Source organism: Danio rerio, chromosome 21 (genome assembly GCF_052040795.2).
Source record: "Danio rerio strain M-AB ecotype USA chromosome 21, GRCz13ab, whole genome shotgun sequence".
Taxonomy (NCBI): domain Eukaryota; kingdom Metazoa; phylum Chordata; class Actinopteri; order Cypriniformes; family Danionidae; genus Danio; species Danio rerio.
In genome coordinates this window covers 23957118-23980618 of record NC_141041.1, presented here as the reverse complement: position 1 = coordinate 23980618, position 23501 = coordinate 23957118, and the positions used below count along the sequence as shown (strand labels likewise).

Genomic DNA, 23501 nt, shown 5'->3' with positions numbered 1-23501 from the left:
ATTCCACAGCCTCTTTTTTCATCACTTAAAACATACAAATACTTCATGTGACCTCATTGAGCACTTCTCCCCCAAACACTACTAGAATATTCTTCAAAAAAGGGAAAAAAGTGCAGTGTTTATGGTTACATAAGGGTCTTTGGCACACTAAAGTGCAGCCTTATTTTGGAGAGGGATTGTCTACTGTTTTTAAGTGGTTTAACACCATAGGACTCCTCTGGTTGTTTGGAGGCTTTTGATTGGACTATCGCGCACCCGTCCTGCAGGTAAACACAGACTCTGTTTACAGACTCCCTTTAGTCGGAGCAGGAGAATCACCTTTCTGCATCTTATTGTAGACGTGGTTCTTAAACCCTCCTATTTTTAGACAGTTTGATTTAAGCCCATTCTCAGTCAGCAGGAGCTGCAGCACCTTACAGTATTTACACTCCACAGGCCATGCAGTGAAACAGGCCTTTCATCTTTTAATTATCTCCTTCATTCACATGCTGTTGTATCAGTGGAAAGAGAAACCTTTTTACTCAGTAAGCTGAATGCAGCCATTAGGGAAGTTAATCAGCTAATCACCCCATTTATGAATGCACAGGATGCATATTTACTATATGGATCTTTGTGTTTTAGCCTGAGTGAGCAATTTACCCTATTAGGGTAAAAATACCCATAATAATTTTTTCATTGTACCTTTGCATTGTTTTGAAGTGTTGTTGACTGGATCAATTTGTAAAATGTATTCAAAATCTAAAGGTTGGATTAGCATTTTCTATATTTTTTTAAGATGTCCCTAATTCTCACTCACAATGCATTTAATTTAGGGATGTCCCAATCAGGTGTTTTTGCCCTTGAGTCTGAGTCATTTAATTTTGATATCTACCGATACCAAAGCCTGATCTGATACTTTATACATAAAAAGAAAAAACAAATACAGATTGTTTCTTATTTTAATTTATTTCACCTTATTTTAGCATTCAACAACTCTCTTAACGCTTCTGTGAGGTAGCTTGAGCAATCAAAAACATAATTTCTTCACTTTTGGACTTAAAAATATAAAAAAATCTAAAATAAAAACAAATAGCACCTCAACTTAAAATACCCAGCAGTTAATCCCAAGTTAACATATCTCACAGTTTGCTATGGCAATGTTGCTGTCATTAACTTTATAATACCTCCAGACCACAGACATACTCGCGCTCTCTGCTTCAAGCTGCTTCCGTGTTCTACCTTGCCGGCATTAAACCAACAGCATCTCTGCAACAAAGTGATGTCATGCCGCACACGTTGCTGTTTTTGTGTGAAGTCAAGAATTAGGTCTAACTCTGTGCCACCGCATAACTATAGATGTGTTAAAAAAAATAATGAGACTATATATATACATATATATTTGAATCCTGATTGGAAGGTTACGTCCAATTCTGATCCAATCAATTTCCAATCAATTTCCAATCCCGTGATCGGATCTGAACATGCCAAAGTTAATTTAAATCAAACATCAATAAAGCAGTAAAAGTGTGAAATGTTATTGCCATTAAAATTTACAATTATCTCAATATGTTTAGTCTTTGTTCTTCAAAAATGTCATTTAATTTAAATCTTTAAAAGATTTGTGGATTTTCATACACACACACACACACACACACACACACACACACACACACACACACAGAGAAAGCGAGACAGAGACAGACATTATATATCTGAATTCTTTGGTGAATAGAAAGTTTAAATTGTCCTTTATTTGAAACAAAATTCTTTGGTAACTTTATTATTGTATTTACTGTTGCTTTTGATCATATGAATTTATCTAGTAAATGTTTTTAAGTAGCGGATGCCCTTACAGCCACAACCCATACGCTCACAGATTTACACTCATACACTATGGCTAATTTTAGTTCCTCCAATTCACCTGCAGTGCATCCAATTCGCATTTAGTATTTTTACCATGGGGGAAACCGGAGCACTCGGAAGAAACCCATGCAAACACAGGGAGAACATGCAAACTTCACACAGAAATGCCAACTATTCCAACCGGGACTCGAACCAGTGACCTTCTTGCTGTGAGGTGACAGTGTTAACCACTGAATTAATATTTATTTATTTAATAAAAAAAACTAATCTTTTGAACAGTAGTGTATACATACACACACACACACACACACATACACACACACACACACACACACACACACACACACACACACACACACATACACAATTTTTACCCTATGACTTGCAGGCAATTCTTTTTCTTTATCGTCTTTTACATACTGGAGACTGTATTTCATCAAATGCATGTTGCTATCAGCTTTCCAGAAGTTTGAAATCATTCCTTCAGGTTTTGCATAATTAAATTGACTGTAGGTTCATTTATCGTGTTGTTAGTTCTTGTTCACCCACTTGTTGAGTATTGTTGTTTATCTTTCTCTTCCCAGGTGCTGATGGCCAAATGGTCCAGATGGAGAGCAGTAAAGCAGGATTTGTGGGTTCACAGGTGGAGTTGCCATGTCAGTTTGTCAACAGCAACCCACCTGTAAAAATCTCCCAGGTCACGTGGCAGAAGCTGGTCAATGGCACCAAGCAGAACGTGGCCATCGCCAATCCAGCCCTGGGGGTCTCGGTGCTGAACCCCTTTAGAGAGCGTGTGCGCTTCAAGAACCCAGCCGTTCGCCAACGCACGCCATCCCTAGAGGACACCACCATAGTTTTCAACAGACTAAAACTGACGGACGAGTCCACCTATATCTGCGAGTACACAACCTTCCCAGCAGGCAACAGAGAGAACATGGTCAATCTCACTGTTTTTGGTATGTAATGCCAGCATGCTCCTAGTATCATCTGCACTGCATAAAATAGATTTTTGCCTAGTATTTTTAACTCCTCCAGTAAAAAAAAAATTCGTACATTTATAAATTCCATGCAGTAATTGTTTTTTTTAACTTTCACACTTCTACGAAAAACGTATACTGTCCTAAATTGTCTATGAAAGGCTGTAGACTGATTTTATACTGCATATTCAACATTTAAGGTAATTCTCCAGTAAATATGCACTGTACTGTCAATGTGTCATACAAAGAAAAGGGATTCATTCACATATACACTCACTGGCCACTTTATTAGGTACACCTGTCCAACTGCTCGTGAATGCAAATTTCTAATCAGCCAATCACATGGCAGCAAGTCAATGCATTTAGGCATGTAGGCATCGTCAAGACGATTTGCTGCAGTTCAAATAGATGGGGTACAACAGCAGAAGACCACAGGAAGAGGATAACAGGAAACTGAGGCTACAATACAGGTTCACCAAAATTGAACAATCGACGATTGGAAAAACGTTACCTGGTCTGATAAGTCTTGATTTCTGCTGCGACATTCGGATGGTAGGGTCAGAATTTGGCATCAAAAACAATGATAGCATGGATTCATCCTGCCTTGAATCAATGGTTCAGACTGGTGGTTGTAGTGTAATGGTGTGCAGGGATATTTTCTTGCCACACTTATGACACATCTTCTAAAGGCTGCTTCCAGCAGGATAACATTGTTATGTCATGTCATAAAGCACGAATCATCTCAGACTGGTTTCTTGAAAATGACAATGAGTTCACTGTATTCAAATGGCCCCCACAACCACCCGATCTCAATTCACACTATTGGGCCTACTCACACTATGCCATCCGTATCGTGCCCAGGCCCGTTTCCCGGATCGTTTGAGAAGTGTGAGTGCGCTGAATCGGGCTCAAGCACGGTTCACTTGGCCGGCCCTGGCCCGGTTGGAAGAGGTGTGCCTGAGCCCGGTTCACTTGGGCTTTGGCGCGGTATGCTTGTGTGTGAGTGCAAAACGCGCCAAAGCCCTAAACTGAAAGCGAGACGTGACTTTTAAGGGACTGTTTCATGTGGATTTATTAATAATTCTTACTGTTCAGTGAACGCAAACTGCCGTAGTTTATTAAAGACGCAAACCCCTCACTGCACGACAGCTACGCGCCTTCAGCAGACCTCCTCATTCCTGCAGCACGAGTCGAGAGCTTTATGATTGTTTATGAGCCCCAAAAGTGGCGGATCTGTTCGGCGAAATATCTGACTGCGTGTCCCCGCATCCCTAAGGACTGTTTGGCGAAATATTTGACGGCATATCAAATGACTGAAACGATATAACTAGAGAAATCTCCACTGTGCTTCTCAATGAACAGCGCAGAAGCGATGACGTAAGCGTGCCGAAGCCCGTTTGTGGTGTGAGCGCGGGCCGTCGGGGAAGACAGGAGGCGGGACAAGCGTGCTTTGGCCCGGTTCGAGGCAACTGTACCTAGTGTGAGTACAGCCTAAAGCACCTTTGGGATGTGATGGAACAAGAGATTTGCATCATGGATGTGCAGCTGACAAATCTCCAGTAATTGTGTCTCTAAGTTATATTTCCAGTGTCTTGTTGAATCTTTGACACGTAGAATTTAGGTAAAAGGGAGTCCAACCTGGAACTAGCAATAAAGTACCTAATAAAGTGTCCGGTATGTGTAGTTAAATGTTTTTCAGTATAACAACTGAAAAAAAATACTTTTTTAAATTACACTTATTTTTCTTGGCTCATTAGCAGATTTCTTTTTTTTTATCTGAGCATAAACTGGAAAATGTTTGGACATTTAAAAAAAAACTAGGCCTAATAGCTTGCTTCATTTTGGTTTTCAAGTAAATATATTTTGCAATAATTTTAATGCAATTAAATTTTAAAAAAAATTTTATTCATTCATTTATTTGCTTTTCGGCTTAGTCTCTTTATTAATCTGGGGTCATCACAGCGAAATGAACCGCCAAATTATCCAGTATACAGTATGTGGATGCCCTACCAGCTTCAACCCATCTCTGTATAACGTCCATACACACTCATTCACACTCATGCACTACAGACAGTTTAGCCTACCCAATTCACTTATTCCGCATGTCTTTGGACTGTGGGGAAAGCCGGAGCACCCAGAGGAAACCCACGGGAACGCAGGGAGAACATGCAAACTCCACACAGAAACGCCAACTGACCCAGCCGAGACTCGAACCAGCGACCTTTTTGCTGTGAGGCGACAGCACTACCTACTGCGCCACTGCATCACCCCAATGTTTACATATTATGCTGGAAAACAAGACAAACACACTAACTAGTATATAAAGCTATAAAAAAAGCTTAGCTTTAAAATATATGTAAAAGCTAGAAGTTTGAAATGGTTTGAAAAGGACGGATAGACAGATAGCTAACATGACTTAGCATGTTAGCGTTTCACTAGTATGGATAATATGCAATAAAATCATATACATTTTTTGTGTGAATTGTGAGCAAGTTCAAGGTCCTTGCAAGATTTAGAATAGGGAGAGTTTAAGAGATATCTTAGTTACATAAAACCGGCTAAACCTCTGGTGATAAAGCTTTAGTGATTAATTGCAAACTCACAATCATCAGATTACTCTCAGTACCTGAGCAGCGCAAAACCACTTACGAATTCAGCTCTTATCGTTAGTCACTGTGGTGAGTAACAGGCCTTTTGAGCCAAGGTTGTGATGCAGTGTGTTTTGTAGATTATTTTACCGTAATGACATCACGTTAGCTTAAAATGTTTTTTTTTTTTGAATCCACAGACAAAAATCTCTTTTGATGCTTACATGAAAACTGCTTTTTATATACACTCAAAAAAAATACACACACAAAAAAACAATGTTTGCTGTTTGTACATACTACTTTTTTAAAAATGTGCTGAAACAACACATGTTAGTTTTTTGATGGACAACAATTATTTTATGTCTCAACACACATTGATTGTGTGGAACCCATGATATTTTACAGTATAGACAGTGACGCAGAATATTGCAGTAATCCACAGATTTTTGGTGTATTTGTCCTGCAGCTCGTCCGATGATCCAGATGAGTCTGTCCACACCCTCTATAGTGGCGGGATCCAAAGATCTGAAGATGACAGTTGCCACATGTGTTTCTGCCAACGGGAAGCCAGCCAGTGTGATCACATGGGAAACTGATTTAGATGGAGAATCCAACACCCAGGAGATCAGCAACCCTGACGGGACTGTCACAGTGCGCAGTGATTACTTGGTGGTTCCCAGTCGAGAAATACACCAACAGCTGCTCACCTGCATCTCCACGTATAATGACGAACAGTACACAGACAGCGTCACGCTCAACATTCAGTGTAAGAAACCTCGCAATACACTACTGCTCAAATGTTTGTGGTTAGTAAGAAAGAAAGAAATGATTATTAACCCTTTAAGGTGCACACCTTAAAAAAACAAAAAGCAATTAAAATAATAATTATAGCTTATGGATAAAAGGTCAACCAGGTGGTTTGGATGCCTGTTAAAAGCAAATTTCTTTCATTTCTTTCAAAATTGTCCAAGTAAAGGAATAGTTCACCCAAAAATGAAAATTCTTTTAACATTTTCTCACCCTTCACTTGTTCCAAACCTGTTTGACTTTTCTTTTTCTTCTGTTGAACACAAAGAAGGTATTTTGAAGAATGTCGGAAACCTTTGATCATTGAATTCCATAGTTCTTTTATTTCCACTGTGGATGTCAAAGGTTACAGGTTTTCACCTTTCTTCAAATTATCTTCTTTTGTGTTCAAGAGACATAAGAAACTCATAAATGTTTGGAACCAACTGAGTGAGAGTAAACAGTGAGTAAATTTTCACTTTTGGGTCAAATATTTGTTTAATTATCATTCATTTTAATTAAAGTCAGAAACACCAAACAAAAAACAGTGCATATCTAATTGAATTGATCAGAACCTGACAGACAAGTTTTCAAAAAAGGTTTCAAAATTGAATCTAAAGGTAAAGTTCTCCCAAAAATGAACATTTACTCCCCCTCATGTGGTTTTAAACAACAAAAGAAGATATTTTGAAAAATATTGGTTGATGTTACCCATTGATTTCCATAGTACTGTAGAAAAGAATTTGCTGTGTGGAAGTCAATGGGTACCATTATCCAGCATTCTTCAAATTGAACTTATTTTGTGTTCAAAAGAAGAGGTCAAATAGGTTTTGAACAAGTGAAGGGTGAGTAAATGCTGGCACATATTTCATTTTTGGGTGAATTTTTTTTTTGTATTATATTAAATAGTTTTAATTAAAGGTTTGTACACTTTTTTTTATTATTTTATTTGACTTTTATGGCAGATTACAGTAAAAAAAAGACAAAAAATATATATATATTTCAAAAACTAATCCGGACTGAACACCGGATTAGAATGAATGGAAGATTTTGGAGATATGTTTTGCAAACCAAAATGATGTCTAATTTTTTTTCAAATTTTAAGTGTGGATCTTACTAGCAATTGTTTTGTTAATTTGTCATAAAGGAAGGAAAGAGGAGCATAAACGAAGGCTGCTAGGGCAAGCATGAGATAGACTACATTGATTATATATATGGAGTTTTTAGAAAACAGAAATATTATATTTACGGGATAAATGTATGCTCTATTTTACTTCTTGTTTACAGACGAACCAGAGGTGATCATTGAGGGCTTTGACGGAAACTGGTATTTGAACAGAGAAAACGTTCAGCTGACCTGCTTGGCTGATGCCAATCCAACAATCTCTTTGTATCAGTGGAGATAGTACGTCCCTTTGGTCTACATAAATACTCATTTGAACACTGTACTCTTTTATTTATCATTCAAACTATGCTACATTTAAACTACATTAATGAAGATATCAAAATATACAGTCTCATTGAAATCAATGTGATATGAAATGCACATTCCTCTTTTTTTATTTAGATTATTTTGCATAAATGTCCATACAGATAAAACAACATTAAGGATTCAAATGTATTTTGAGAATAGGTGTTTAACTATCATAATATAATAATAACTTTTAATAACATTCAATCAAGGTAATATTTAATAATACAAATTTGTCGCTTTTTAATTGATAATTCAGCTGTGTGTTTATTCCTTAGCCTATACTGTGGTAACTTACATCTGCTAATCTGTGAATGCAAAGTTTATCTTTTTCTTAAAGTTGTTCATGTTGATTATTTTAACATTTATTCCAGGACCATGTCTTGCCTATTGATTAAATGTATTACTGTAATGATTAATTCATGGTCAAGTCAAAATGATTTCTCTAGCAATTCTCTGACACAAACTGTAGCTGTAATTCCAGAACAGTCCTTTTAATACAGTGCATCCAGAAAGTATTCATAGCGTTTCACTTTTTCCAAATTTTTTATGTTACAGCCTAATGTCAAAATGGATTAAATTCATTTATTTCCTCAAAATTCTATACACAACACCCCATAATGAATATGTGAAATATTTTTATTTAAACTGTTGCACATTTATTAAAAATAAAAAATCTGAAAAATCACATGTACATAAGTAAATACAACCTTTGCTCAATACTCTGTTGATGCACTTTTTTGGCAGCAATTACAGCCTCAAGTCTTTTTGAATATGATGCCACAAGCTTGGCAAACCTGTCTTTGGGAATTTTTGCCCATTTCTCTTTTTTGTACCTCTAAAGCTCTATCAGTTTGGATGGTAAGCGATGGTGCACAGCCATTTTCAGGTCTCTTTAGAGATGTTCAATAGGATTTAGAACTGGGCTCTGGTTAGGCCACTTAAAGACATTTACAGAGTTGTTATGAAGCCACTCCAATGATATTTTGGCGGTGTGCTTTGGGTCATTGTCCTGCTGGAAGATAAACCTTCGCCCCAGTCTGAGGTCAAGAGCAGTTAGCATGTCTCTGTACTTTGCTGAATTTATCTTTCCCTCTATCCTGACTATTCTTCCAGTTCCTGCTGCTGAAAAACATCCCCACAGCACTATACTGCCACCACCATGTTTCACTGTAGGGATGGTATTAGCCTGGTGATGAGCGGTGCCTGGTTTTTACCAAAAGTAACGCCTAGCATTCACTTCAAAGAGTTAAAGTTTAGTCTCATCAGACCAGAGAATTTAGTTTCTTATGGTCTGAGAGTCCTTCAGATGCCTTTTGGCAAATTCCAGGCTGGGAGTGGCTTCCATCTGGCCACTCTACCATAAAGGCCTAATTGGTGGGTTGCTGCACAGATGGTTGTCCTACTGTAAGTTTTAGCTCTCTCCACAGAAGAACCGTGGAGCTCAGACAGAGTGACCATCGGGTTATTGATCACCTCCCTGACTAAGGCCCTTCTTCCCCGATCACTTAGCTTAGATGGCCTGCCAGCTCTAGGAAGAGTCCTGGTGGTTCCAAACATCTTCTACTTACGGATGATGGAGGCCACTGTGCTCATTGGAACTTTCAGAGCAGCAGAAATGTTCTGTAACCTTTCCCAGCCTTGTAACTCGAGACAATCCTGTCTCGGAGGTCGACAGGCAATTCCTTTGTCTTCATGCTTGGTTTGTGCTTTGACATGTAACCCTGGGACCTTATATAGACAGGTGTATGCCTTTTCAAATCATGTCCAATCAACTGAATTTACCACGGGGGAACTCCAATTAAGCTGCTGAAACATCTCAAGAATGATCAGTGGAAACAGAATGTACCTAAACTCAGATTAGAGTTTCACGGAAAAGGTTGAGAATACTGATGCACATGTGATTTTTAAGCTTTTTTATTTTTAATAATTTTGCACCAATTTAAGAAACTATTTTTTCACATTGTCATTATGGAGGATTGTGTGTAGAATTTTGAGGAAAAAAAATTTTTTTGTCCATTTTGGAATAAGGCTGTACCATAAAAAATGTGTAAAAAGTAAAGCGCTATGAATACTTTCAGGATGCACTGTATATTGAATCATTTTGGTCTTCTCTTAGTTGTACTTAGCATTAAAAACCTCAACCAGAACCTGATGTTCATTTCTCCCTTTCAGCTTGAATGGAACATTGCCAAGTTCAGCAGAACTTCGAGATGATGTGCTGATCTTCAAAGGTCCAGTAACTTATGACATTGCAGGCACATATGTCTGTGACGCCACCAACAGCATTGGCTCAGGCTCTGCATCTGTTGAGGTCATAGTGACAGGTAAGTTAATTACACAATATGCATGTGGTTTAACTGCTTTTGTGCATGTGAAGATGCATGTGTATCTTTGCTCTCAACTGCCTCTGAAACATCTCTTAATAAGCATTATCACGCCATTGTTTTGCCAATAAACAATGGGAACGCTTGCTGCCTGAAGCTATATTCATTTCTTTGGCTCGGAGGTTTGGTTTCGGTTAGCGCTTTGCATGTGGCTGCAAGTTGACTCTGCATGTGGCTCTTGAATGAACCTTGCTCTTTGAGGATCTCTTGAATTATATGTTCTTTTTGCATGCTGTTTGCATAAGGTGTGGTCTATAGAAACTGCATGTTTACATTTACTTGTGTGTTTATGTGGCGTACGGTATGTGTGTGTTCCTTCTGGCCTGCTGCATGGTTTGGTCTCTTTGGTGTAGTGACAGCACCTGGGATTAAATTCTATGTGGATTGTACAAAGAAAGAAGAAGAAAAGTCTTCCAAATCCCTTCTCCCTTTTTTCTTTGTTAAAGACCTTGTGTTGTCAAAATTGAGCTTTTAAGGCTCTTTAGTCTGTGTATTATATCAAAATGTATGCATTTCAATTTGAAACTCCTGAAAACATGTATTATTGTTCTGACAAAAATATTAAAGGTGCAGTAGGTGATTGTCCTAAGAAACATTTTTTGTTGTGCTTGTTGAAAGTCTCTTCACATTCCAATAGTAATGATTAAAGTAAATGATCTAAATGTATTTATGTATTTTTATATTCTGGGAAGGGCATAAAACTTAAAATGTTCATCCAATTAAAATTTGTCAGGCCGATGATTCCTATTTTTTTTTTTATAAGTAGCCCAAACTGTCAACAAATGTGCACAGCTGTTTGCGCAGATCCGCCATTTGCGCATACACGTGTGCCACACTCACCTGCACACGAGAGAGTGACAGTGGTAAAAACAATCCTAAATCAGGTGACGCAGTGGCGCAATAGTTAGCAATAAGGTCGGTGGTTCGAGCCTCAGCTGGGTCAGTTGGCATTTCTGTGTGGAGTTTGCATGTTCTCCCTGCGTTTGCGTGTGTTTCCTCCGGGTGCTCCAGTTTCCCCCACAAATCCAAAGACCTGTGGTACAGGTGAATTGGGAAAGCTAAATTATCCATAGTATATGTGTGTGAATGAGTGTGTATGGAGGTTTCCCAGTGATGGGTTGCAGCTGGAAGGGCATCCGCTGCATAAAAAAAAAGACCCCAGACTAATAAAGGGACTAAGACGAGAAGAAAATGAATGAAAAATCCTGAATCAATATTGGAGTTACTTTTGCTTGCTGGAGGAAGGATGACACCATGGCTGAAGTATTTCTTTTGGACAGGTAATGTTTTAATGTTTTGTTTTAAAACTGTTTTAGTCATGCAAAGCTTGTGTAGATTATTTTGTTACGAATGGGTTATATGCACGGAAGTGTTGTTTAGCCACTGAAATCCTCCGGCGAAAGATTGATGTGACTATTTTTAATTTTATAAGGCCAGTTTTACACAGGGTGTCTGCAGGGTTTTAAAAAGTATTAAAAGTTGATAAATAAATTATGAGAAAATTAAGTCTCTTAAAAGGTATTAAATAGTCTTTATCGCGTTTCTACGAGGACTTAAATTTTGTTCAAGCAGTGTCCAGAGTGTTTGACTTCAAAAAAGATTAAATATATTTATTTTTCTATTTCAGAAATTGTTTTTACACAATAAGTTTGGGCCGGGGCGTGTCCGGCCAGGCTCCTCCTTCCGGGTGATGTCAGGTTATTTGCGACAAACGCTGGAAGGTGATGTGACGCTCTCTGCATGTAGTAAAACAGAAGGCAAAATGAAAAAATGTAAGCTTGTGTACTCCTGGTTGGAGAAAGACAAATTTAAACAGTGGCTGAAGCCTGTTGCTGAAAACAACCGCTTAATTTATTCTTTCAAGCTTTGTCTCTTCTAAACTTCTGAGCTGAGTTCTGTTGCATGGTTGTGCTCCATTGATTTATTTAACTACAACTAGTTTTTAACAACTGTTTATTAAGTTAAACGTCTGATACTGATTAGAACTTGAAGTGGTGATGAGGTCTTAAAATATTCAGAGGTCTTTAAAAAGTCTTTAAAAGGTATTGAAATTACCTTTAGGATTCCTGCATATGTCCTGTTACAGCATCGATAATGTAGATTTTTATTTAGTTTAACAACAAAACATAAGTAAATAGTGCTATTTCAACTGGCCTGCTTTACTAAGGTGAAGTTGGTTTTATTTATACATTACATTGGTTCTTTTTTGAACAATGACAACCTGTGATGCGCTATATTGTTTACCGTGCTACTTTGAATATTCTGTCTAAAATAGTACGTAAGTATGGCTTAGTAATAAGTGTAATTCCTGCACGTTGCTGGCCAAGTACTAAGCATACAATAGTCGCTTTAGGACAAGACTTGTGAGAGAGTGAGACCAGCGATCCTTGCATGCATGAAATATTGCACATTATGACAAGTTTAGCTACACAAATGAAAACGTGCTTTAGAATTGTAGTATTATAAAATACTGTAGTTTTCTAACTAGCGAATGACATGATTTGGATTGTTTACTGTCATCTTTACGGTGCGCGTTCATGATTTCAAGAGGCATGGCATTGGATGGCAGAGGAGAGACTGTATTTCAAAGCTATTATGCTAATGGGTAGCATTTAGGCAGATCATCTACTGCACCTTTAAGTAACATAATCATATTCAACACTAATAATAATAAAACATATTCTTGAGCACTAAATAGTCATTTCAGAATGATTTCTGAAGGATCAGTACTCAATCATACTGACATTTTAGCTTTAAATCAGTGGCATCAGTTACATTTGAAAGTATATTAAAATGGAAAACACTTACTTTGAACAGTCACAATATTTGACAATAGTATCCTCTCACTGTGTAATTGGTCAAATAAATGCAGCCTCAAAGAACAAAATTTTTTTTTAAATAAAACCATAAAAAATTACTATTCTCAAAGCTTTTAGTGAAAGTGTATTAGAAAATGGGCTGTTTAATGTCAAGGTCAATCCTTTTAATATCATCTAAGACCCCATTTCCTGTTTTAACAGGAAATTCATCAACAACAAACAGAAAACTGCACACAATGTCTTTAACAAACCCCCTTTGTTGTATTTAAGAGAGGTCACCACCTCTCTCTCCGACACTCTCTTTAGCACCATCTCTTTTCTTACCCAGAATTCCCTAGCTACCCGCACGAGGTGTTTCAGGATCAGCAGCAAGCCGGTGTCGTCATTGGTGGAGCTGTTGTTTGTGGCACAGTGCTGTTGGCTGCCGTTACGCTCCTCGTAGTGTTTTTGTATCGCCGGAGATGCATGTTTAAAGGAGATTACAGTACCAAGAAGCAAATCCTTGGAAATGGCTACAGCAAGGCTGGCAATGTGCCGTCGCACCCTTCATTACCTCACAGCCTGACCTTCTCCGATGACTCGGATGAAGAGAAAAAGCTGGAACTCTACAGGGGCTCCAGTATCTTAGGAGGGAGTGTTCAGGAGTTTCACACATGCCATGACAGCAGGATCAAGGCCTATCGAACAGGACTGATTGAGGAGCATGAGAGATGTGCGTTTAATGAGCAGACTTACATATATGAGTACGGATCTGAGGTGGAGGTCTCAGTGGACATGATTCCTCAGATGGACGGCTCTGTGATCTCTAAAGAAGAGTGGTATGTGTAGAAGTCCAGACTCTAAAAGATCTCAGCATGGCCCTCTTCCGCTACCTGCTCGCTTCTTGGCATCTCCTTCGTTAAGACACTGATTTTGGGATCCAAACTGCTTAGATTTAATTGACTGAGAGAACATTGCTAATATAAAAATCCAAAATAATGATGTTTGTGTGGAGGTTCACCAATAATTAACCATGTTGATGAATTTGCATCACAATTTCTCTCTTTAAGAGCCAAGTGAGTTGTTAATGACAGCCTAACATAGAAATAGACCAACCTATAATAATGTGCAGGAAGTGGAAAAATGGATCTCAGATGGTGGACAGGAGTAATGCTTGTTTTTTATTATGCATTTATAAGTTTGTATGCTGAAAATAGGTGATGTAAATATTTAAATGTAATGACAAATTAATTATGATTACAACAAATATTTGTGTAGCCTATTTACACAGACACATGACAACTACTGAAATTAGTTGTCAATTGTGTTATTCAAAGTAAAGTAATATGTTATAGACAGTATTTCCCCATGCCTGCTAAAAAAACAGCATAAACCACCATTAGCTTGTTAGCTGGATTTAGCTGGTCGACCAGCCTGGTTTTGAAAGCATTTTGGCCATTTCCAGGCTGGTTTCAGCTATATCCAGCCTAGTCTTAGCTGGTCAGGCTGGGAAATGACTAGCTAAAACGAGCTTGACCAGCTTAGCCAGACTGGGAGCCCAGCCAAAACCAGTTATGTCTAGCTTAAATCAGGCAGGTCAAGCTGGTTTTAGCTAGTCATTTTCCAGCCTGACTAGCAAATTTGGAAATGACCAAAATCCCTCTAAAACCAGGCTGATCAACCAACAGCCTAGGCTGTTTTAAGCTGTTTTTTTTCAGCAGGGATGTACTGTAGGTGCCCCCAATGTGGTAATTTTTTCATTTAAAATCATAAGGTGAAATGTACTGTTAGCTTAGCAACATGCTAATTTCACAAAATTCTGTCTGTCTCTCAATTCAGCACATTTCATGATGATTAGGGTGAAAAGAAAACACAAAATTTTGTAACATTGCTGTTAACTTAGCTACATGCTAACTGTTACCTCTGTTTTGCTGTCCAGGGTGTCCACTGTTTTGCTATCCTTATTGGGTTGTCCCAAATTGGCAACAATAGTCATTACAAGGTTTTCTAAAAGTGCTGTTAGCGTAGCAACATGTTAATTTTCAAACTGTATTGAAATCACTTCTCCATCCTTATATAGTAGCCACAAGTAGCTCACTTTTGTAACTGGATTCTCCTCTGTGTAGAGTTTTGTGACATAAATGACATGAGTTTTGTCATATGATGCTCTCCCACATCAGTCACTTTAAGATTATGTTGTTAAATCACAAGGTTTTGTACCTGTACTGCTAGCTCGTCATGCTAAATGCTGATTCTACTGAAGTTGTTTGAGAAATGAATTCTCCTGTGAGGATTGACTGCCATTTATTTATGATACAAGTAAGGTTTACAAATCTTCTTATGTCACTTTTCACAATGACTATGTTCAGCTGCTATGTGTTGTAGCAATGCGGTTAACTTAACTTCAAATACTTTCAAAATCAGTTGTGAGTTTCATTCCACTATGCTATTTATCAGTGGTGTAGTCCTTGCTATACGCACGTATACTCAGCATGTCTACTTTTTTCCACGAGCTGTTTGGGTGTTACGACTTCTGAGGATTGTACCCTCAGTATTCTCACTTGTTTTGGTGGTTAGACTTCCCTAAATTTTGTGTATTGAGTTTGAGTATTTGAGTTTTTCGAAGATCACAACAAATCAGCTGAATGATGTCTCGCTGGAAATGTTCAAGTAAAATTATAAAACAGCATGGGCATGGCTTTAGCCCTCCTATATTTCCATTCAGCCACTTTAAAACTTTTTCGATTACCAGTATGAACTGTACACTAACTAAATGACCGCCTCAGTCCCCTTTAAATTTGATATAAAAACGGTGGCAAAATCACGCTCCTAAACTCGTTTTTCTGTTAGTCAGCAAACCACAGCTGTGCAGACCGTGAGCACAAGGTGTGTTTATCAATAGATTGTTAGAATATTGCATTTTTTTACTATAGAAACACGTGTTTCCTTGTTTGATATAAATATCAAATAAAACAAAGACACATTGAATTATGTCGTTTCTTTGCCTATTTTAAAATTTGGATTGGGTGAGTAATAGTACACCACCTTTTTATTTTAGGACTACACCAATGCTATTTATGCCACAAACAGAACTACTATTCATCTTGGTGTACCTAATCGGTAAAATTTCATGTCATTTAACATGTTAAACAACATGATTTGTATAGTTCTGTTAGCTTAGCAACATGTTAAAATCAAATGCTATTGAAAACAATTGCATGCTGTTTATGTACTCAGCAGAGTGTTATTTATATGCCGGAAATTTAATGTGTTCTACTGTAAATTACATATTTTCTGTGACATTTAATTCTGACTCACTAGGTTCGGTAACAGAGCTAATGCACTGGACATTTGTCAGGCTGGTCTTTTTAGATGGATGTCAAGTTTAGAAGAAAAAACATGTCTTGACAGGGCCGTTGTATTGACAAAGCAGTTTCGCCTCTGGATAGTGTTTACTCAAGAGCAATTAAAACTGTACTATAACCTATTATATTAACTGTAAAGGTCTTACACTGTGGATATAATTTTGTGCATGATTCATGGAAAAGTTGCCTTGTTTTGTCAAGATTTTTGGTTCTGATTTGTGGAAAAATGAGTTCCTAGCTGCTGTAATCACAGGTTTCATAATACAATAACTATACTTCCCTGCAATGTAATGTCATATACAGTACAGTACCACCTATAAATATGAACTCAGAGAAAAGCATTAAGCAAACTGACTATAGCAGCTTTCAGTCACAGATTTATTGCATGTCTCAGTGGCTTTAATCTAGTATCTTGCTTAAGAAGATTAAATGAAGTTATGTGGAAATAAATCAGAAAATACTGTACTATTCAAGTGCTTTGAATCACTATTTAAATTATTACTTCACTTCGTTTGTCTTTTGGCAACCCAGTGGCTCAGTGGTTAGCACTGTCACCTCACAGCAAGAAGGTTGCTGGTTCGAGTCCCGGCTGGGTCAGTTGGCATTTTTGTGTGGAGTTTGCATGTTCTCGTGTTCATGTGGGTTTCCTCTGGGTGCTCCGGTTTTCCCGCAGTCCAAAGACATGCGCTATAAGTGAATTGAATAAACTAAACTGGCCATAGTGTGTGAATGAGTGTGTATGGGTGTTTCCCAGTACTGGGCTGCAGCTGGAAGGGCATCCGCTGTGTAAAACATGCTGGATAAGTTGGTGGTTCATTCCACTGTGGTGACCCCTAATGAATAAAGGGACCAAGCCGAAGGGAAATGAATGAATGATTTAATGTTTGTGTTTTGCAGCTGCTTCCACTAATGATTCATAATATAATGTGCTATAAAATATTTAATACATGTGTCTCATGCTAATTGGGATGGATTTCATTTGTAAAATTCTTCAAGAGACTACTGAAGACCTTATTTTCACAGTAATGATAGCAATTGCCATCAAATGTTCTTTATTGTGCAATATAGTTGCTTTATTTATTCAGGAAATGTGTTAAACCTTATGTTGAGAGGAGCATATTTTGATTTACAGTATTTGTTTTTGCTGTTGTTATTTGTAATTGCTGTGAAAGCACAAATGTAAACAAGTTATGTGAATTCTTTGCTGTAAAAAATAAAAACGTACCAAGCCAGTCAAAAAAAAGCATTTTAAAGACTTCTCTGTTTAATTACGAGTAGTATTTTGCTTCTGATCAGAATCAGTAAATGAATGAGCTACATTTTTCCAAGCAAAGCCATTGAGGAGGTATGTGCGGGGTCATCCGGTCTGCTCGTTCTCTGCGGTGTGGGTCACTTATTTGAGGTGGACTATTGTCTGTTTCGATCAGCCATTAACATCTCTTTTAAGGCCATTAAAGCACCCCACAACAAATCCCCCTTTTACTAGTTGGCATTGACATCATTGTTGTTTTATGTACACAGTGAGCGAAGGGAAATCTCCCATGAATACCTTCCATGGCAGCGGCGTTTGTTGGTATGAGCTCGCACAAAAGAAGGGCATGTACGCTAATGTGAGCCGGATGTGTAGGTTTTTCTCATCAACACAAAACAATAGGACTCGGCCTGTACAATAGAGCTATTCTTGTTATTGTTAGACATGTTTCAGAGGCATGTTTGTTGGGTTTGATTGTTTGAAGTGAAATGAAAATTTGCTGTTCATCTACTCTTTCTGAGGTGACTTGCATTGTTCAGTAGGGCATTAAAGTAAATGATATATGTTGATGAGTGATTTATATCTGTGTATTTACACATATAGGCCATTTTGAGGGATGTAAACAAAAACAATGGTTATATTTTTAATTTCTATAGCTTCTGAGAATCCAAAAAGAGCCACATGTTGATAAATAATGGTATGATAACTGTTTTAACAGTAAGTTAGGATTGAATAGCCTCTTGTTACAGTTATGAAATAGTTAGAGACACATCACAGGACATGCAATGTTAAGATGGGTTTATAGTTAATCAACAATTAAGAATACATGACATTTGTGAAGTCATTGCAAAGTATAAACATAACAGAGTGAAACTTAATCATTTGCATGTGTTATAAAGGCTTTTCAAGAGAGTTTAAAGCATCCAGGCACAATAAGGTACATCATTTGTGACTTTAATAACTTTACTTAATTATTAAAACAATGAAGACTATACAGTGTTATTTTACATTTCATTATTCAATTTCTGTACCGGAATACTGTTTGACTCTCTGGGAAAACCGTAAAGTGTTGTTTATTTGACTTTTTTCTGTTTTATTGTAATTATTCTTGGAGTTTGTATGTTTCTAATACATGATTCACACCCTTACAAAATCAATGCAACAATCTATATAAATTAATGTTTTTTTTTTTTTCGAATAGAGCTATTCAAGCCAAAAAATAAAAAATAAAATTGTATTCATATCGCAATATATATAATAGAAAAATAAAATTCTGCAATGTCCGATTTTTCCAATATTGAGCAGCCCTAGCTGTTAGCAACATGCTAACAACTAAAATAAGTTTTGAATTGTGCTATTTAAAGTTAAGTGATATTTGTTAGTATTTCCCCATGTAGGTACCCACAAACTGACCATTTATTTCATTTAAAATCACAAGGTTAAATGCCGTTAGCTTAGCAACATGTTAATTTTTTTAAAAAGTCTGTCTCAAATCAGCACTTTTCATGATGATTAGGGTGTAAAAAACTATGTTTGTACCATTGTTGTTAACTTAGCTACATGCTAACTGTTAGCACTGTTTTCCTGTCCAGAGTGCTATTTCCCGGCTAAAAAAAACGCATATGCTGGTAAGGTATGATTTGATGCTGGTCTTGCTGGTCTCAATGCTGGTTTTGCTGGTCTCAATGCTGGTTTTACTGTTCTCAATGCTGGTCTTGCTGGTCTCAGTTCTGCTCCTGACTAGCATTGAGACCAGCAAGACCAACATTGAAACCAGCAGGACCAGCATTGAGACCAGCAAAATCAGCATTGAAACCAGCAAAACCAGCATTGAAACAAGCTTATCAGCATCAAAACATACCTTACCAGCATATGCTGTTTTTTTCAGCAGGGTTATGAAATAATAGAGCTTGTTATTGTTAGACATGTTTCAGAGGGATGTTGGGTTTGATTGTTTACAATGAAATGAAAATTTACTGTTCATCTACTCTGTCTGGGGTGACTTGTAGAGCATTAAAGTGAATGATATATGTTGATATACAGATATATATATATCTGTGTATTTACATATAAAATATTACTGTTCTGTTAGCTTAGCAATATTTAGCGCAGAGATGGCCAATGTTTGTTTGTCCTGCAGAAAAGCCCCAGCCTCTGAGCGCCGCAGAGAGGGTGATGGGTGTTCTCGGGTGGGTGATCGCACTGGGCATCATCCTCAGTATAGCTGGAACTATATATCTGGTCAACAAACAGAAGCAGCTAAAACAAGCAGGGTCAGACAATGATTCGTAAGTACCGAAAGTCATACGTTTGTTATAATGACTACTCAAAGTGCTGAGATTGTAACACTAAGCCACATGCAATGATCAAGTTGTCCCAGTGGCAAAAATAGATTGGCCTTACTTTTTTTAGTTTTACTTCTTAGGAAATTGAATGTTATAAGGTTTCATTGCTTAATCCTTATTTTGCACATTCTAGACCATAATATTATTGTTATTGATAATCAAGTGTATATACAGTCAAGACCGAAACTATTCATACCCTCGGCAAATAGTGACTTAAAGTTCCATAAAGAAATGTTTTTGGGTTTTTTTCTGCAACGATGCCTCTTGTACATCGTCTTATTATCTTTTGAGAGAATATCAAACCTTTCTGGTTGAATAAAGTTATTTACTAACATAATCTATATCCATATAAAACATAATTATGTATTTTTAGACAGTTCTTATAGTTTTATATGAATAAACAAAAGTACATCTAAATAATAATGAATATATATATATATATATATATATATATATATATATATATATATATATATATATATATATATATATATATATATATATATATATATATTGAGGAATATGTATTAGTTAAGTATTATGTTAATTGCAATATGTTATTTAATTATATTATATTTTTATTATTTTAAGTTTTGAAAGTTACTGTGAGTTTATGAAGTTCAACGTGATTTGATTTACATTGTACTTCTTTATATTGTTAAACTATGCTGAACTTAAGCTTATGATGTACTGTTATTTTTAAATGAAGCTATAATACAGTTACGTAAAGGTTTTATGAAGTTATAATATAGTTATTGTTATATTAAGTTTCCGGCATCTGAAACAACAAAATGAATGTGGCCTGTTAGTTGTTTTACGTAATTGTATTATTACTTGAAACCCTCTTTTTCTCTCTCTATTACTGAAGGAACTGTTCCTCCCCTGGCCACAAAATGGCTTCGTCGTCTAAAAAGAAGACAGCGGATGACTTCCAGGTAAGACAGCACTCAGTGAAGCCACAGAATCACCGCTGACCATTTTATCAGATCAAAAGAAACACTAATGCACTCCGACCTGAATGGGGGAACTGAGGCTTTCATGATCAGCTTCAGCTGCCTTTGGCTTCCGAAATAATGATTAAACAGCGCCTCCTACTGGAGAAGACAACAACCATCCAGAACTAGAACATTGAGGAGATCTAGGGGGAGAATTCATTATATTGTTAAGAATTATGTAGTAATAATTGCTACAAATCCAATTCAATATATATACACTATAGAATTTAGTCACCATAATTTGTCAGTACTATAGTTATAGTATAAATATATTAAATCAATAAGCCTCAAGAAGCCATGGTTTACAATGAATTTAAATAACAGCTAAGGGCCGTTTTTAGGCACATACAATATAATATATATTTAAGAAATATTTTGTTGGGAAAAAGAATTTTTGTCTCCAGAGACATTATTAAGGGCCCACGAACTGAAACACTCCCTTTCTTCACTTTCGTCCCGCAACCTCCAACAACATGCCAGCGGCGCCTCTTCATACTAATAAAGTATTTTTGCCAAAATAGATGAAGCTGATAGAAATGCAACGACCTTATTTTCTAAAATTAACTTGAGCTCTGCAGCTAAACTTCATGTCAGCAGAAACTGAACATAGAATATGTGCAGTTGCAAAGTCTTATGCTTTTAATTTTTTGCAGAGAATTTGTAGAAAAAGATGATGTATGTATGGGTGCGGCCAATGGAGGACTGGAGAATGATTGACAAGTGACACATTTCACTAAACTCCACCTGTTAATATCAGCTGGCTCTAAAAGTTGAAGTCAGGAAATGAGTTGTTGTGCACCTCCTAAATGTAACTCTTGCATTGCATTGAGCATAACAAAATTCTGTGACTCGAATTATTCATTTGTATTCAATAAATTACTAATATTTGTGGCATTGAAATCCCTTTCCTGACCTTTTTTGTTGAACACGCATAAAATTGATTAAATATTCCAACAATATGAAAATAAAGTAAAATATATAAACATTATTTATTATAAATATATAAATAGTTACAAATAATTATATAATATAATAATGAATAAAACTGTAACATTTTAGATAAACATTGCATTAAATATTTTGATGTATTTCAAATATTTATTTTTTACAAATAAACAATTGTAATGTTTTTTTGCCATTTGACCATGGGTGTTATGTAATTTCTGAACAGCTATTTGTTAAAATCACCTGGTTTAAAACATTTACATTGAACATACAGTATACTCTATATATATATATATATATATATATATATATATATATATATATATATATATATATATATATATATATATATATATATATATATGTGTGTGTGTGTGTGTGTGCGTGCGTGTGTGTGTGTGTGTGTGTGTGTGTGTGTGTGTTAAGGTGTTTCCAATTTATTTTAGCAATAATTCAGTATAACTTCCTTGAACTGTGCTACTTTTTAAACATTTCTGTATTCTGAGTAGGAAATAAAATGCTTTGGTTTGAGTGTGCGATATCAGGGCTCTCATTAAATACACACAGCATTTATTCTGTCTGTTTGACCTTGTGTTGTATGTATGTGTGTTCGCTCAGAGCCCCGGGCGATTCTACGACGAGCTCCCAAACACGGCCGACTACGTGAGCTACCGGCTGGCCTGTAACAAAGAGGATTATCTGGAGCAGCATTCGCCTCCCATCCAGCCCCCGCTGACCTTCCTGCCCCAAAACCCCTACACTCAACACAGCCACCAGACAGCCATATTCAGCTACCCGACTCCCCCCGGCCCCGTCTCCTCATACACCTTCCCCAAAGAGCAGTACGTATGAATGCCTCTCTCCATCAGCTTTTTATATCGTGTTCCTTCCTGCAGACTTTTAAAATTTAAATGGATTTTTAAAAAATATTATTCTCTATGTGTAATTGGATTGGCATGCGCATTTTCTTTTTTTTAATAATAATATTGCTTCGATTTAATCTGGGAATAATTACAGATTTAAGCATCAGAGTGGATTCTGCTTCGATGTACTGAATAAATCTGATTTGTTTGTTTGAAAGTAGGTCGGGGGTCCGTGGGCTACATTTACAACAGGTCCATGCTGTGCATTTCATGTCATTTTGTTGATTTATTTGATGTTATTTGGAATTTCCAGTGTGTTTGTTTCATTTCTGAAGAGCTGTTTTTTGTAATGGTGTATTACAATGTAGAGATAGAAATACATTTGACATTTTATAAATTAAAATTTTACAGTTTATAAAAATTGTAAATATAATGTCTAAAATAAAATTATATATATGTTATTATATATTATATGTTTATATATAATATTAAAGAACACACAGATATATAGATAAAGTTATATACTATTAATAATAACATTTTTGTATATATTATTTCAATTTTTAATGTTATTAATAATTTCATACATTTTACATGGCAGTATTAAATATAAATATATTTACATCAGGCCCATAATGTCATTTGGCCATAGTCATTTGGGTAATTTGCTCTAATTAATTTCTGAACTTTTCCTTTTCTGTAAAAGTTGAAATCATAACATTTAATAATGGTTAAAAAAATTTGTATTAAATGTTTTATTTGTAATAAATTCATACAGTTGAAGTTGAAATTATTAGTCCTCCTGTAATGTTTTTATTTATTTTTCAAGTGCTGTACAAAAACACATTTTGTACATATAATAGTTTTAAAGGGTACATATTTTACTC

The 23501-nt window shown here is 36.4% G+C and overlaps 2 protein-coding genes across 16 annotated transcripts in view; both read left to right on the top strand.

Moving 5' to 3' along the window:
• Positions 1 to 23061, top strand: part of nectin1a (nectin cell adhesion molecule 1a) — a 54870-nt gene extending 31809 nt beyond the window's left edge. For 4 of the 14 annotated variants that reach the window (XM_087299083.1, XM_087299081.1, XM_087299082.1 and 1 more), the window contains 7 exons: positions 2427 to 2798; positions 5874 to 6173; positions 7481 to 7598; positions 9840 to 9991; positions 19607 to 19754; positions 20680 to 20746; positions 22370 to 23061. In XM_087299083.1, the coding sequence (XP_087155209.1) occupies positions 2441 to 2798; positions 5874 to 6173; positions 7481 to 7598; positions 9840 to 9991; positions 19607 to 19754; positions 20680 to 20746; positions 22370 to 22603 (1377 nt within the window). In that variant the 5' untranslated portion in view covers positions 2427 to 2440 and the 3' untranslated portion in view covers positions 22604 to 23061. 14 annotated transcript variants of the gene reach the window in all.
• The window catches only part of LOC147838831 (odorant receptor 131-2-like), a 1093102-nt gene that overhangs the window by 50435 nt on the left and 1019166 nt on the right, over positions 1 to 23501 (top strand). The gene's annotated exons all lie outside the window — the stretch shown is intronic.